Here is a 14,923-nt window from a genome sequence, read left to right as displayed (position 1 = left end):
CTCTATTATTCCATGTACCATGCCTGTATTAGGTGCAGCACAGTATCCTCTCTATTATTCCATGTACCATGCCTGTATTAGGTGCAGCGCAGTATCCTCTCTATTATTCCATGTACCATGCCTGTGTTAGGTGCAGCGCAGTATCCTCTCTATTATTCCATGTACCATGCCTGTATTAGGTGCAGCGCAGTATCCTCTCTATTAATCCATGTACCATGCCTGTATTAGGTGCAGCGCAGTATCCTCTCTATTATTCCATGTACCATGTCTGTATTAGGTGCAGCGCAGTATCCTCTCTATTATTCCATGTACCATGCCTGTATTAGGTGCAGCGCAGTATCCTCTCTATTATTCCATGTACCATGTCTGTATTAGGTGCAGCGCAGTATCCTCTCTATTATTCCATGTACCATGCCTGTATTAGGTGCAGCGCAGTATCCTCTCTATTATTCCATGTACCATGTCTGTATTAGGTGCAGCGCAGTATCCTCTCTATTATTCCATGTACCATGCCTGTATTAGGTGCAGCGCAGTATCCTCTCTATTATTCCATGTACCATGCCTGTGTTAGGTGCAGCGCAGTATCCTCTCTATTATTCCATGTACCATGCCTGTATTAGGTGCAGCGCAGTATCCTCTCTATTAATCCATGTACCATGCCTGTATTAGGTGCAGCGCAGTATCCTCTCTATTATTCCATGTACCATGTCTGTATTAGGTGCAGCGCAGTATCCTCTCTATTATTCCATGTACCATGCCTGTATTAGGTGCAGCGCAGTATCCTCTCTATTATTCCATGTACCATGTCTGTATTAGGTGCAGCGCAGTATCCTCTCTATTATTCCATGTACCATGCCTGTATTAGGTGCAGCGCAGTATCCTCTCTATTATTCCATGTACCATGTCTGTATTAGGTGCAGCGCAATATCCTCTCTATTATTCCATGTACCATGCCTGTATTAGGTGCAGCGCAGTATCCTCTATATTATTCCATGTACCATGCCTGTATTAGGTGCAGCGCAGTATCCTCTCTATTATTCCATGTACCATGTCTGTATTAGGTGCAGCGCCGTATCCTCTCTGTTATTCCATGTATTGTACCATCTCTGTATTAGTCCTTCTTCACACATCTATGCAAAACAGAAACGTTTTGCATGGTCCATGGTGAAGGTGCATATGTGTGTGTCAGTTTTGTGTGTGCTGTCTGTGTAACATCTGGGTAGCACATGCACAGCATAAGCTGGTATACTTTCCTGTTTTCGTTGTTGCTGTCTCCCGTACTGCTGTTACTTCCGGGTCCGCAGTCAATGCAGTGAATATTCATGAGCTTAATGAGCGGGACCCGGAAGTTGGTTAACAAACAAAAATTCCTAAAACATACAATTTATTAAATATACATTGAAAAACACAATAAGTGTGTGTATTTAGTGAAAAAACTCCATGAAAAGGTAACCAGGCAGGATAACTTGTTGTGGGGAGTAGGTAAAAATAGGTAGGTGCACGAGATATACAAAACTAGTTGACCCTGCATTGCCGCGCACCCTAAGAAAGCGCAAATGGCGCTCCCACTCACAGGAAACTCACTCTCGGAAACCCTATAGGAATCTCTAAGCTAAAGCCTGCTGGTACTAAACAATCCACAAATAACCAGTTTGACAACACAAAGTTAAATTAACCAAGCTCACAAAAGTAATGATAACAATAGATGTATCCACTAACACATACCATACTGAGTCACAACATCTCCAGTGTGCAAAATCCATTCAAATGAATGGGGTCCCCAAACCAGAGTCATAAACATGAGATACAGATTAAATGTACAAAAAAGAAGGAAAAAGCAAAAACTTTCCTTTTATATGTTGTCACCCAAAAAAATGGCCTCAACGCGTTTCTCCTGTGCTTCAGGTTCACAAGGAGGCCTGAGGAGGGTGTAGATGTCCCAAGATGATGTGGATACTGATCAGACCCGGACACAACAGCCGAGGCAGAGACAGCAGCGCCGGAGACAGGTAAGTGTAAAATCTCTTTATTTTTATGTAACGTGTTTTCTCCGGTACATGTCACACTGATGTCACACGGATCACATCACTGTGCGATCTGTGTGACCCCGTGCTGCCAGCAGAAAACACACGTCACCATGTGCTCCACACGGATATGCCTGTGCTCCACATGGACACAATGTCCGTATGAAAACGCGATTGTGTGAGCAAGCCCATTGATTTTAAAGGGACTATGTGAGTCGGTGTCTCCGGTACGTGTGGAAACATACGTCGCACGCACCGGAGACACGGATGTGTGAGGAGGCCTTACATGCAGCGCTGTGTTGTAGCTCCTGTATAGTAGAGGAATTATCTCATTACATCTTGATAATAACTATTCCTCTATAGAGTCAGATCCTCATAGTCTCCCTGTAACTCAGTGTATAACTAAGCCCTACACCAAGTTACTGTCCAGGGGAGAGTGGAGGATAAACTGGAATATATATATATCAGCATGGAACCTGTAGGGTTTGCTGTAATTAGCTCAGTAAATCTTGGCACTTACAGAATCTGATTTCTGCTATCCAGGGCGATGGTTTCCTCTTTTATTTTCTTTTCTAGAAGATATATTTTCTTCTCTCTATTGTACATGGAAAATATATCACATATTGAAATATACAATTGCCAGTAATTATTATTATGATGTTCTATAGTATTAGTGACCAGAACAAATTTGGCTAAATTCCTCCCCTTCTCCCTCCGTAAGAGGGTTTTTTTAACCAACATTTTTACATTTACTATATTCCACTGTTAATGGTAATCTATCAGCAGAGGTTTGCTATTTAATAGGGGAGCAGCATAATATAGGGGCAGAGACTCTGATTCCAGCAATGTGCCATTTACTAGACTGTTTACTGTAGGTTCAACAAAATCATTGTTTTATCAACGGGAGCTTATCATTGAGCAGTGTTCCCCAGCTCCAGTCCTCAAGGCCCACCAACAATACATGTTTTCAGGATTTCCTAGTATTACACATTTGATATTAATACACAATTGACACAAACATTTGCACAAGTGATGACTGCGACACATATGCAGTGTTATGGAAATCCTAAAAACATGCACTATTGGTGGGCCTTGAGGACTAGAGTTGGGGAACCCTGCATTAGAGGACTACTTGTCTCATGCAAATGTAGTCTTCCTGCTCTTTATAACCTTGCCCCACCACTGAATAGTAGCTTTCTCTCAATGTACATAGTGTACACAAAAAGCTGCCAATCAGTGGTGTGGGCGGGGTTATACAGAGCCCAGCATTCAGAGAATAGCTAGATCTGTATCAGATAAAACAATGATTTTATTAAAACTGAACCAAGTAACCCAGTAAGAGACATATGACTAGAATCAGGGTCTCTGTATCTACTTCCTACTGCTTTCAGGTTACACAGCAAAACGTTGTGACAGATTCTCTTTAAAGAGATTTTGTCAACTGGTTTTTGCCACTTATGCGGGCGTCACACGAGACGATCTATCGTGGGATATGTCGTCGAGGTCACGGTTTTCGTGACGCACATCCGGCATCGTTTGCGACGTCTTTTCGTGTAACACCTAAGAGCGTCTCAGAATGATCGCAAATCGGTTACAAATCGTGTATCGTTTACACGTCGTTTATTTTTAAAAAAACGTTTATTTTTCTTTGCGCCGGTTGTTCATCGTACCTGGGGCAGCACACATCGCTTCGTGTGACACCCCGGGAACGATGAACTGCAGCTTACCTGCGTCCCGCCGGCAATGCGGAAGGAAGGAGGTGGGCGGGATGATTACGTCCCGCTCATCTCCGCCCCTCCGCTTCTATTGGCTGGCCGCTGTGTGACGTTGCTGTGACGCCGAACGTCCCACCCCCTTCAGGAAGAGGATGTTCACCGCCCAGAGCGACGTCGCTCAGCAGGTAAGTACATGTAACGGGGGTTTAACAACTTTGTGCGCCACGGGAAACTAATTGCCCATGATGCACAAACGACGGGAGTGGGTACGATCGCTCGTGCGCTCGCACAATAGATCGTATCGTGTGACGCCCGCATTAATCTGAGAGTAGCATAATGTAGAGACGGAAACCTTGCTTCCAGTTACTTGTCACTTACTGGGCTGTTTGCTGTAGTTTTGATAAAATCACTGTTTTATCAGAAGGAAAGTATCACTAAAGCACTAATAAACCTGCTGCCATGTAGTCCTCCAAATTCATGAGTCCTGTGTAAGTCTGCACCCATCCCTTTTGGCAGTCATTTGCTTATGCACAGTGTATACAGAAAGCTGCCAATCAGGGGCGAGGGTGGAGTTGTACATTGCTTAGCATTCTGTAAACTGGTGAATCTGCAGCAGATAAAACAGTGATTTTCTTAAAACTGCACCAAGTAGATCAGTAAATGACACTTTGCTGGAATCGTTGCATTTAGATGGGGTAGCAGTAGATTTCCATTAAATGTTAAAATACGTAGTATGGGGATAAATAGAGACCTAGAAGATTAGTGGCAGAAAAAGACCAAACTGTCCATCTTTTTTGCCCATGTCATTTTCCTTTTTAAAAAATACAATAGATAAACACTGATAGCAAAAAAATATATCAATATTACAATTGTTTTGCTTTTGGTGTTCTGCAGCCTCCATATATTCTAATGCAGTGCAGGCTGCTCAGTCCTGTTCAGTGGGAAAATGGTCAGATGAGCCCTGCCTACATGTCCCTACGAAAAGTACATGCCCGTTCTGTCTACAAAAAAAAAGCCATATTACAATAATGAGATCTGATACATGACGGGTACCCAGTAAATGGCCACTAGCAGTGTAGACGGATACATTGTGTGCGCAGAGGACGGGTTTTAGTCATCTCTGCCTAAATAAAATGAATCTGAGAGGAAACCTCTATATGTTTATGTCATTAGAAGCTTTGCTCATATCAGGATATTCACAAAAACAATCGACAAAAGGTCAAATACAATCAATTTTATAGAAGTAATAAAAATTAATAAAAGCCAGGGTATGGATATAACATATATATTTAATTATTAATTTATTCTCATTCATATGTTTGTACTGCATATTAAGCTTTAATAATTATATATTTGCACTTTATATTTATTATCACTGTTATATTCTGTATAGCCACAATACTATATTATATTACATACACCACCCGACTAGCGAATATTAACTAGGTATATATATGATTTGTATTGGACATTATATTCTATATTATGTAAACAATACATTTTATTTATACATATTTATTTTTTTGTACATATCACACACCGCCCTTATTTTTACCACCGTAGTTTTCGGCTATAAGACGCAGCGGACCATAAGACGCACCCTGGTTTTAGAGGAGGAAAATAGCAAAGTGAAACTTTAAGAAAAAATGTGGTCATGACACACTTATGGGCGAGGATCTGCTGCTGACACTGTTATGGGGGTAATCTCCCCAAATTCTCTACTAAGGTACCCCATCCTGGTAATGATCCTCCTGCCTTGTATATGATCCCCATCCTTGTAGATATGTCCCTCATCCTGATATGTGCCCACATCCAGGTACCGTATATGCCCCCATCCAGGTATATACGCACATCCTGCTATGTTCCCCCCATCCTGCTATATACCCCCATCCTGGTATATGGCCCGCATCCTGTGGCACACAAAAAAATAAACGTTAAGGCTATGTGCGCACAGTGCGTTTTTCACAGCATTTTTGCGCGTTTTTCGGGTGCGGTTTTGGTCAGAAAACTGCATGACTTTGCTTCCCCAGCAAAGTCTATGAGTTTTCATTTTTGCTGTCCGCACAGTGCTTTTTTTGTAGCTGAGTTTTTGAGGTGAAAATAAAAAGCAACATGTCAATTGTTTTCTGCGTTTTTCTGTGTTTTTCCACCCATGCAATGCATTGGAAAAACGCAGCAAAACGCAGTGATCAAAAACGCAGCAAAACGCAGTGACTAAAAACACAGCAAAACACAGTGACCAAAAACGCAGCAAAACACAGTGACCAAAAACGCCGCAAAGCGCAGCCAAAAACGCATAAAAACGCAGTAAAAACGCATGCGTTTTTACCGTGGGTGTGTTTTTGTGTGTTTTTGCTGCCAAAAACGCTGCATCTTTGTAGTCACAAAAAAGACAACGTGCGCACATAGCGTTATACTCACCTTTCCTCGCTCCACGCAGCATCGCTGGTCTTCTTGTCTGTGCCAGCAGCAGTGCTGCTGACCTGTGTGGAGCCGTGCACATCGCTCTCCACACACATGAGCAGGCTGGCAGACAGGAGGCTATCGTGATGCTGCAGGGATCGGTGACGGGTGAGTGTACTGATTCACTGCCCCCCTCGCTGATGATGATGCACGGGGGCAGTGAATACAGCCGCACATCATCACTCCAGGCTGTAGTTACCAGGGGTGATGACGCGGGTCGGCTGTTTAGTATGCGTGCACCCCCGGCCCATTATCCCACCTGTCAGTGCCGGCTTCAGTGCTGAGAGATGATGGGCGGGAGGATGCAGCGCATATGAAAAGAGGCTAATGAGCGGGTCCATGTGGTCACGGTAGGCGCTGCTACAGCCTGTTTCTGCCTCTGATGACCTGCTCAACCGCCGAACCCCCCATCCCTGTAGCATATATTCGGACTGTAAAATGCACCCCCCACTTGCCCTCAACATTTGGGGTAAAAAGTGCGTCTTATAGTCCGAAACATACGATATATGTCTGTGGGATTAATTTTGCTATCCTGGTTTTTATTAATGACTTCAATAAAATTGATTCTATTTGACCTTTTGTCGGTTGTTTTTGTGAATATCCTGATTAGGGTTTGTTCCGATGCTCTTGTCAGTATTGTCCTGTTATATCCCTATGTATTTACTAAGTCTATCTAAGGCCTGTTTCACGCGTACATGCTTCCGGTACGTGTTTGGTCAGTTTCCGCTCGTACCGGAGACACGTACACACATATACCTAGGTATTCCAATGAATTTGGAGACACGTATGTATTTACGCATGGAACGTGTGTCCATTCCGTACATACGTGTGTCCGTGTGTTTCTCATGGCAACATGTCCGTTTTCTCTCCGGCATCACGGGTGTCATACGGGACGCAAACGGGTCACACGTAACACAAACGGACCACACGGATGTGTTCCATGTGACACGCACGGAGAAAAGACGTGTCTGCGAGAAAAAAAAACAAAACTTTACTCACCTTCTCCAGCCCTGCTGTCTCTGCCGCTGCTGTCACTTGCTGCCGACCTCCGCTCATTATGCTCATTGAATATTCAATTCACTGCGGCCGGAAGCAACAGCAGCGGGGAGTTGGCAGGACCGGAGACCGAAGATCAGCACCACGGACAGCGACGCCAGGGCCAGGTGAGCAGAAAGTTCCTGTTCTCCGTGTGTTATCACGGATAACACACGGAGAACACACGTGGTATAAGGTATAGGGTGTCTTGTGCTGACATCTCATATAAGCTTTGCTCATAGTAGATAATGACATTACTTACATAAATAAGATCTTCTCTTCAATGTCAGTACAATTCTTCTGAAGTTTTCTTTCCAATGCTTTATTGTGCCTGAAATATGAATCAGTCATCAGAGATTAGGAAACCTCTATAGGGGTCGGGAACATTTTTGGCAGAGAGAACCATGAACGACACATATTTTAAAATGTAATTCCGTTAGAGCCATACTCACCAGCGGTGGTGTTGCAGCGGCTCATAAGGTCCCAGGAGGCAGGGTAGGCGATGCTGTGGGCACGGAGGAGGGGGTGTTGCGGCTCAAGAGGGTCAGTGTGCAGAGGGTCAGTGATACTGCTGAGGGCTCGTGGGGTGTTATGGCGGTGGGCGCCATTGATCTGCCGGCGGGCTGCTTTGAATCTCCCGCAGTTGACAAGATCGACATCAAGAAAATGGCCGTGGTGCGTGCGCAGATCGACGCTATGGACTTCAAGAAAATGGCTGTGGAGTCCTATCTGCGCACATGCCACCTCTGCAGCCTTTTTGTTGAAGTCAATCTCGTCAACTTTGGGAGATTCAAAGCAGCCCACAGTCCGCCGGCTAGTGCAGTTTGAACACCGAGACACCCTACAAGCCCGCAGCCACCAGTGCCGCCCCGGTAAGCTATATGTGGTTTGCAAGACGTACCCCCAATTCCCCCCCACCAAAAAAAAAGTCTTACAACACAGATAATACGGTATTTTTTTTATTAAACATTTTATTACAGATTTGTCTGAGAGACAGATGCAGCCATCAAAAGAGCCACATCTGGCTCACGAGCCCTAGGTTCCCGGCCCTGCTCTATAGCATTATGGCATTAGAAGCTTCGCCCATATTAGATATTACATGTCTTGACTTACATTTGTGTGACCTTCTCTTTACAGTCCATCACATTCTTCTGACATTTTCTTTCTAATATTCTTCTCTTCCTGAATAATATGAATCCATCATCAGAGATTAGGAGACCTCTCTAGCATTGTGTCATTAGGAGGTTCTCTCATATTAGATGTTACATGTCGATACTTACCGGATGAAGACCTCCTCTTCGATGTCAGTACAATTCAGCTGCATTTTTCTTTCTAATGCTTTATTCTGCCTGAAATATGAATCAGTCATCAGAGATTAGGAGACCTCTGTGCCATTGTGACATTAGGAGGTTCGCTCAGATTAGATATTACATGCCTTTACTTACATTAGTGTGAGCCTTCCTTTAAAATCATTGCACTGCTTCTGAATGTTATCTCTATATTTTCCAGGTGTGTCCGCCCTATAGTGCAGGGAAAATATACCAACATATGTGTTAGGCGAGGGCTCCACTAGGACTTTCTGTAATACTAGTAATTGATTTCAGCTATTAAGAGAGATCCCCTATCCACAGTATAGGGAGTGATCTACTGATTGCTGGAGCTCTGAAATACCGCCATAGGCTGGAGCTGAGTACACGTATGCGCACCGACACTGTATAAGGCCTAAAACACACTTCCGCATAAAAAAGGTATGTGTCTCACGTTCCATTTTTCGAGTCCGTGTTCCGTTTTTTATGGGCGTTTCTCCGGTACGTGTGACATCCGTGTGATGGCGTATGCTTGCCGTGTGTGCGTGTGGAATGTCCGTTTATGCATACATGTCATGTCCGTGTGGTGTCCGTATGATCTGTGTGTGTTGTAAAATGTCGTTGCTACATACCCGCTGACAGCTGACACAGACAGAGCGGAGCGATGAGAATGAACTCGGGTGAACCTCACCCGACTTCATTGTCATACCACGGCTCTGTCTGTGTGTGGTGTCCTGAATAGTGGACATCCATGATGGAATCACAGGTGTCCGCTAATCCCCTAAGTAACTGAAGTTAGCGGCGACAGTTGCGCTGCTGTCACTCAGGTTACCCGTGGCCAGCTGGAGTCACCCACCCGACACCATAACTCACCTGTGACTTCTTCGCTGATCGCGCAGCTCACTTCAGTCACTTGGGCGACTCGCTGTCACAGGTGGAGTATCCAGCGGTGGCTGCGAGTAACCTGACTGACTTCATCGGTGATCGCGTGGCTCACTTCAGTTGCTGCTTGGAGGTGATAGAGAGCGGTCATTGTGTGTGGCCGCTCCTGTCACCTTCATGTAGCAGACCTGAAAGCGTTGTGGGACGTCGTGTGGATTGCGCCGGACCTGGATGGGTTTTTTGGTTTTATTAAATTGGTGAACGAGGGTGTTTGTTTTAATTATTCCAAATAAAGGATTTTTTGAATGTGTGTGTTTATTTACTTTTACTAACAGGTTAAACATGGAAGTTATCTTGGGGAGACGGCTGGCATGATTAACCTAGGACTTAGTGGCAGCTATGGGCTGCTGCCATTAACTCCTTATTACCCCAATTGCCACAGCACCAGGGCAATTCGGGAAGAGTCGGGTAGAGTCCCGGAAATGTCGCATCTAATGGATGCGGCTTTTCCGGGCGGCTGCTGGCTGATATTGTTAGGGTGGTGGGCTCCCCATAACGTGGGGCTCCCCATCCTGAGAATACAGCCTGCAGCCGTGTGACTTTACCATGGCTGGTATCAAAAATGGGGGGGACGACACGCTGTTTTTTTTAATTATTAATTTATTTATTTCACTGCACAGTATAGACATGCCCATCAGGGATCGGTAAGTAATGGACAGGGGGATATACAGACCATGCGCCAAAGGGATTTTGACTGAAAACCACAGAAAAAAAGGTAAATTGACTGACAACCTAATTAAAAATAGATTGACCGACATTGCTCATTAAAAAACGCACACGGACGGTACGTGTAGCACACGGACATGCTACGTGTGCCGTCCGTGCAGGCACGGACCCACTGACTTTGGCGGGTCCGAGCCTGCGCAATGCCGGCGAAAAATGGACATGTCGACTGTGTGGGAAAACGCACACATGTACAAACGTCACGGACACACGTTCCATGTGTTTTTACATGTGTGTGCCTGCTACCATAGGGTAGCATTGGTCTACGTGTTTCCGTGTCGCCGGTACGTGCAAAAACGCACCAAACACGTACCGGCGGCACAGATGTGTGTCGGAGGCCTAGCTAGGGGAGTGCTGGAGATGGCAGGTTACATAAAGAGAATAAAGGCTTTTACCTGTGCTGAACGCCTGCAGCTGAAAAGCAAACAGTCTACAATTAGATTTATAGAAGTGTTTAATAACAGTCGCTCAGTTCGTTGGATGACATATTTAGGCAATATTCACAGGACATTTTTCTCATCATTGTCATTAGTGCGCTGAATCCGATTTTCATCTCTTTTTGGTCAATGTGTCTGTTTCCGTTGTGTGGGAAAAAGCTGCTGGAAGTTTCCCCTGATTTTCCTAGTAGTCAGTCAATAGGTGAGTTTAATCCACGAGTCGCCCCAGAGCTGACATCTTACTGGCCCCATAGAATAGAAAGGCCTGTGACAAGTACTGACAGCACCCGGTACAGACAGGACCATGTGAATGAGGCCGACTCTACACCGTAACAAATCGGGATGAATTGTGTTCTAGAGTCTTTCTCCATCTTTCTATGTATTTGGGGACTGGGAATGAATATATAAATGGTGTGAGAATGGTAAGACTTACATAGCATGTCGCTGACTGCAGGCTGGAAGAGGAAGACAGAGACGTCCATGAGACATTTCATCTTGTTACATTGTACATCACACACATACACTTCATTACACTGGACATTACACAAGGTACATGGTCTGAGCAGAGTGTCAGTCCATGCCCCATGTGCCATTCATATAGGTCCTAAACAGCACGCCTGGTAAGTGACCCTGGAATCTGCCGACAACTCAGGGCGTCATCTGCTGACAACTCAGGGCAGCATCTGCTGACAACTCAGGGCGGAATCTGCTGACAACTCAGGGCGGCATCTGCTGACAACTCAGGGCGGAATCTGCTGACAACTGAGGGTGGCATCTGCTGACAACTCAGGGCGGCATCTGCTGACAACTCAGGGCGGCATCTGCTGACAACTCAGGGGGGCATCTGCTGACAACTCAGGGTGGCATCTGCTGACAACTCAGGGCGGCATCTGCTGACAACTCAGGGTGGAATCTGCTGACAACTCAGGGCATCATCTGCTGACAACTCAGGGCGGCATCTGCTGACAACTCAGGGCGGCGGCATCTGCTGACAACTCAGGGCATCATCTGCTGACAACTCAGGGCGGCATCTGCTGACAACTCAGGGCGGCGGCATCTGCTGACAACTCAGGGGGGCATCTGCTGACAACTAGGGGGGCATCTGCTGACAACTCAGGGCGGCATCTGCTGACAACTCAGGGCGGAATCTGCTGACAACTGAGGGTGGCATCTGCTGACAACTCAGGGCGGAATCTGCTGACAACTGAGGGTGGCATCTGCTGACAACTCAGGGCAGCATCTGCTGACAACTCAGGGCGGCATCTGCTGACAACTCAGGGCGGCATCTGCTGACAACTCAGGGCGACATCTGCTGACAACTCAGGGCGGCGTCTGCTGACAACTGAGGGCGGCATCTGCTGACAACTCGGGGCGACATCTGCTGACAACTCGGGGCGGCATCTGCTGACAACTCAGGGGGGTATCGGCTGACAACTCAGGGCGGCATCGGCTGACAACTCAGGGGGGCATCTGCTGACAACTCAGGGCATCATCTGCTGACAACTCAGGGGGGCATCTGCTGACAACTCAGGGCGGCATCTGCTGACAACTCAGGGGGGCATCTGCTGACAACTCAGGGCATCATCTGCTGACAACTCAGGGCATCATCTGCTGACAACTCAGGGCATCATCTGCTGACAACTCAGGGCGGCATCTGCTGACAACTCAGGGCATCATCTGCTGACAACTCAGAGCAGCATCTGCTGACAACTCAGGGCAGCATCTGCTGACAACTCAGGGCAGCATCTGCTGACAACTCAGGGCGGAATCTGCTGACAACTCAGGGCGGCATCTGCTGACAACTCAGGGGGGCATCTGCTGACAACTGAGGGTGGCATCTGCTGACAACTCAGGGCGGCGTCTGCTGACAACTGAGGGCGGCATCTGCTGACAACTCAGGGCGACATCTGCTGACAACTCGGGGCGGCATCTGCTGACAACTCAGGGGGGCATCTGCTGACAACTCAGGGCATCATCTGCTGACAACTCAGGGCGGCATCTGCTGACAACTCAGGGCGGCGTCTGCTGACAACTGAGGGCGGCATCTGCTGACAACTCAGGGCGACATCTGCTGACAACTCGGGGCGGCATCTGCTGACAACTCAGGGGGGCATCTGCTGACAACTCAGGGCGGCATCTGCTGACAACTCGGGGCGGCATCTGCTGACAACTCAGGGTGGCATCTGCTGACAACTCAGGGCGGCATCTGCTGACAACTCAGGGTGGCATCTGCTGACAACTCAGGGGGGCATCTGCTGACAACTCAGGGTGGCATCTGCTGACAACTCAGGGTGGAATCTGCTGACAACTCAGGGCATCATCTGCTGACAACTCAGGGCGGCATCTGCTGACAACTCAGGGCATCATCTGCTGACAACTCAGGGCATCATCTGCTGACAACTCAGGGCGGCATCTGCTGACAACTCAGGGCGGCGGCATCTGCTGACAACTCAGGGGGGCATCTGCTGACAACTAGGGGGGCATCTGCTGACAACTCAGGGCGGCATCTGCTGACAACTGAGGGCATCATATGCTGACAACTCAGGGCGGCATCTGCTGACAACTCAGGGCATCATCTGCTGACAACTCAGGGCGACATCTGCTGACAACTCAGGGCGGCATCTGCTGACAACTCAGGGGGGCATCTGCTGACAACTCAGGGGGGCATCTGCTGACAACTCAGGACGGCATTTGCTGACAATTCATTAGCGTATCATATAGAATCTTTAGAAATCCTTTCTATAAAGATCTCTTTATCTATGCCAGTGTATACAGGGACGGTTAGGCAGGGATTAGTAATATACACCCAGAACTGCTCGTGGTCCTGGCTGCATATTGCACCTGACAGGTTCCCTTTAAGACTGGAGGTCCTGGAGGGCTGAAACGTGATCTAGAAACTTCCGGAGTGCCTGATTTTCCTACTTGCCAAATTTGGTGTACATTGGCCTAGTCATTTGCCCGTGCATAAAGAATGGACACCAGACAACAGTCATTTTTCCATACACGTATAGACAGCATTGCAATCAATATTCGGAGTTACATCACTTACATATATTGATCGCTGATTTTTGCTCCAAATAACAGTAAAACCTGAATTGGACAGAGATTTCCTTATAATTAGTCTGTTAATTACCAATTTTATCAATAGTAAATGTAACAGAACCAGACAATTAGCAAATAAAAGGTTTCTCATCAATAAATGTCTGTGATATGAGAAGTGGGAAGTAGAGGAATGTTGTGATAAGAAATCAGAAATGTATATACATAGGAAATGGTAAATAGCAAGAGAGGAAGACGCAGGTACTCACTGTCCGCTCCTACTATAACCCTCAAAGGAGTCCTGGGTGAGCGGCTGCGTAAATAAGCTCGATGATGTCATAATATCCAGCCAGAGGTCACCATGGTGATGATTCTGTGATGTCATAACATTCTAGAATGTGCTTAGGACAAGCCCTGCACCAATGATATTCAATATAATCCTATGTAATAAAGTCTATGGGGGATTATACATGTATGTCAATAATCTGATACAGTAAATTATAACAAATGAGTGATATTATACATATATACTATATGGACAGACGTATAGGGGTATATTTAATGTGATGACATCCCATTGTAAATCCATAGGCATTAATATGGAGTTGGGCCCTTTCTACAAGATTTTGGAGGCGTCTATGGAAATATTTTGCCAATTCTCCAGAAGGGCATTTGTGAGGTCAGACAGTGATGTGGGAGGGTGGTCCTGGCTCACAATCTTCATTCTAGTTCATCCCTAAGGTATTGGATGGTGTTGTGGTCCAGACTCTGTGGAAGACAGTCAAACTCGCCCAACCATGGACCTTGCTTTGTGCTCAGGGCAGAGTCATGCTGGGAAAGAAAAGGGCTCCACTGTTACCACAAAGCTGGAAGCATACATTTGTCTATAATGTCTCTATGCTGAAGAATTCAGATTTCTCTTCACTGGAAGTAAAATGGCAAGGCCGAGCCCTGAAAAACCACCCCAGAGTCTTATCTCTCCTCCACCAAGCTGTACCGCTGACACAATGAAGTCAGGCAGGTTACGTTCCCCATAACCAGACTCATCAATGAGGTAGAGAACTGTGATCCCTCAATCCACAGAGCATGTTTCCAGTGTTTCCAGTGTCAGCTGGATATCACCACTGCATTCAACACTTGGGATTGTGCTTGGTGGTGTAAGGCTTACATGCAGCTGCCATCCCATGCCATGAAGCAGCTCCTGGTGCACAGATTTTATACTGATATTAATACCAGAG

General features: G+C 46.3%; 1 protein-coding gene across 1 annotated transcript in view; it reads right to left on the bottom strand.

Moving 5' to 3' along the window:
- Nucleotides 1-13,730, bottom strand: part of LOC142311135 (uncharacterized) — a 72,022-nt gene extending 58,292 nt beyond the window's left edge. Inside the window, exons 1-8 of the mRNA XM_075349280.1 lie at nt 13,696-13,730; nt 11,080-11,101; nt 10,605-10,623; nt 8,683-8,757; nt 8,518-8,586; nt 8,351-8,419; nt 7,500-7,568; nt 2,545-2,619 (exon numbers count right to left, since the gene is read on the bottom strand). Coding sequence (XP_075205395.1) covers nt 2,545-2,619; nt 7,500-7,568; nt 8,351-8,419; nt 8,518-8,586; nt 8,683-8,757; nt 10,605-10,623; nt 11,080-11,086 — 383 coding nt within the window. The 5' untranslated portion in view covers nt 11,087-11,101; nt 13,696-13,730. The remainder of the gene's footprint in view (nt 1-2,544; nt 2,620-7,499; nt 7,569-8,350; nt 8,420-8,517; nt 8,587-8,682; nt 8,758-10,604; nt 10,624-11,079; nt 11,102-13,695) is intronic.
- Nucleotides 13,731-14,923: the final 1,193 nt, after the last annotated feature.

This window comes from Anomaloglossus baeobatrachus, chromosome 5, assembly GCF_048569485.1.
Source record: "Anomaloglossus baeobatrachus isolate aAnoBae1 chromosome 5, aAnoBae1.hap1, whole genome shotgun sequence".
NCBI lineage: Eukaryota > Metazoa > Chordata > Amphibia > Anura > Aromobatidae > Anomaloglossus > Anomaloglossus baeobatrachus.
This window is presented reverse-complemented; position numbering and strand designations above follow the sequence as displayed.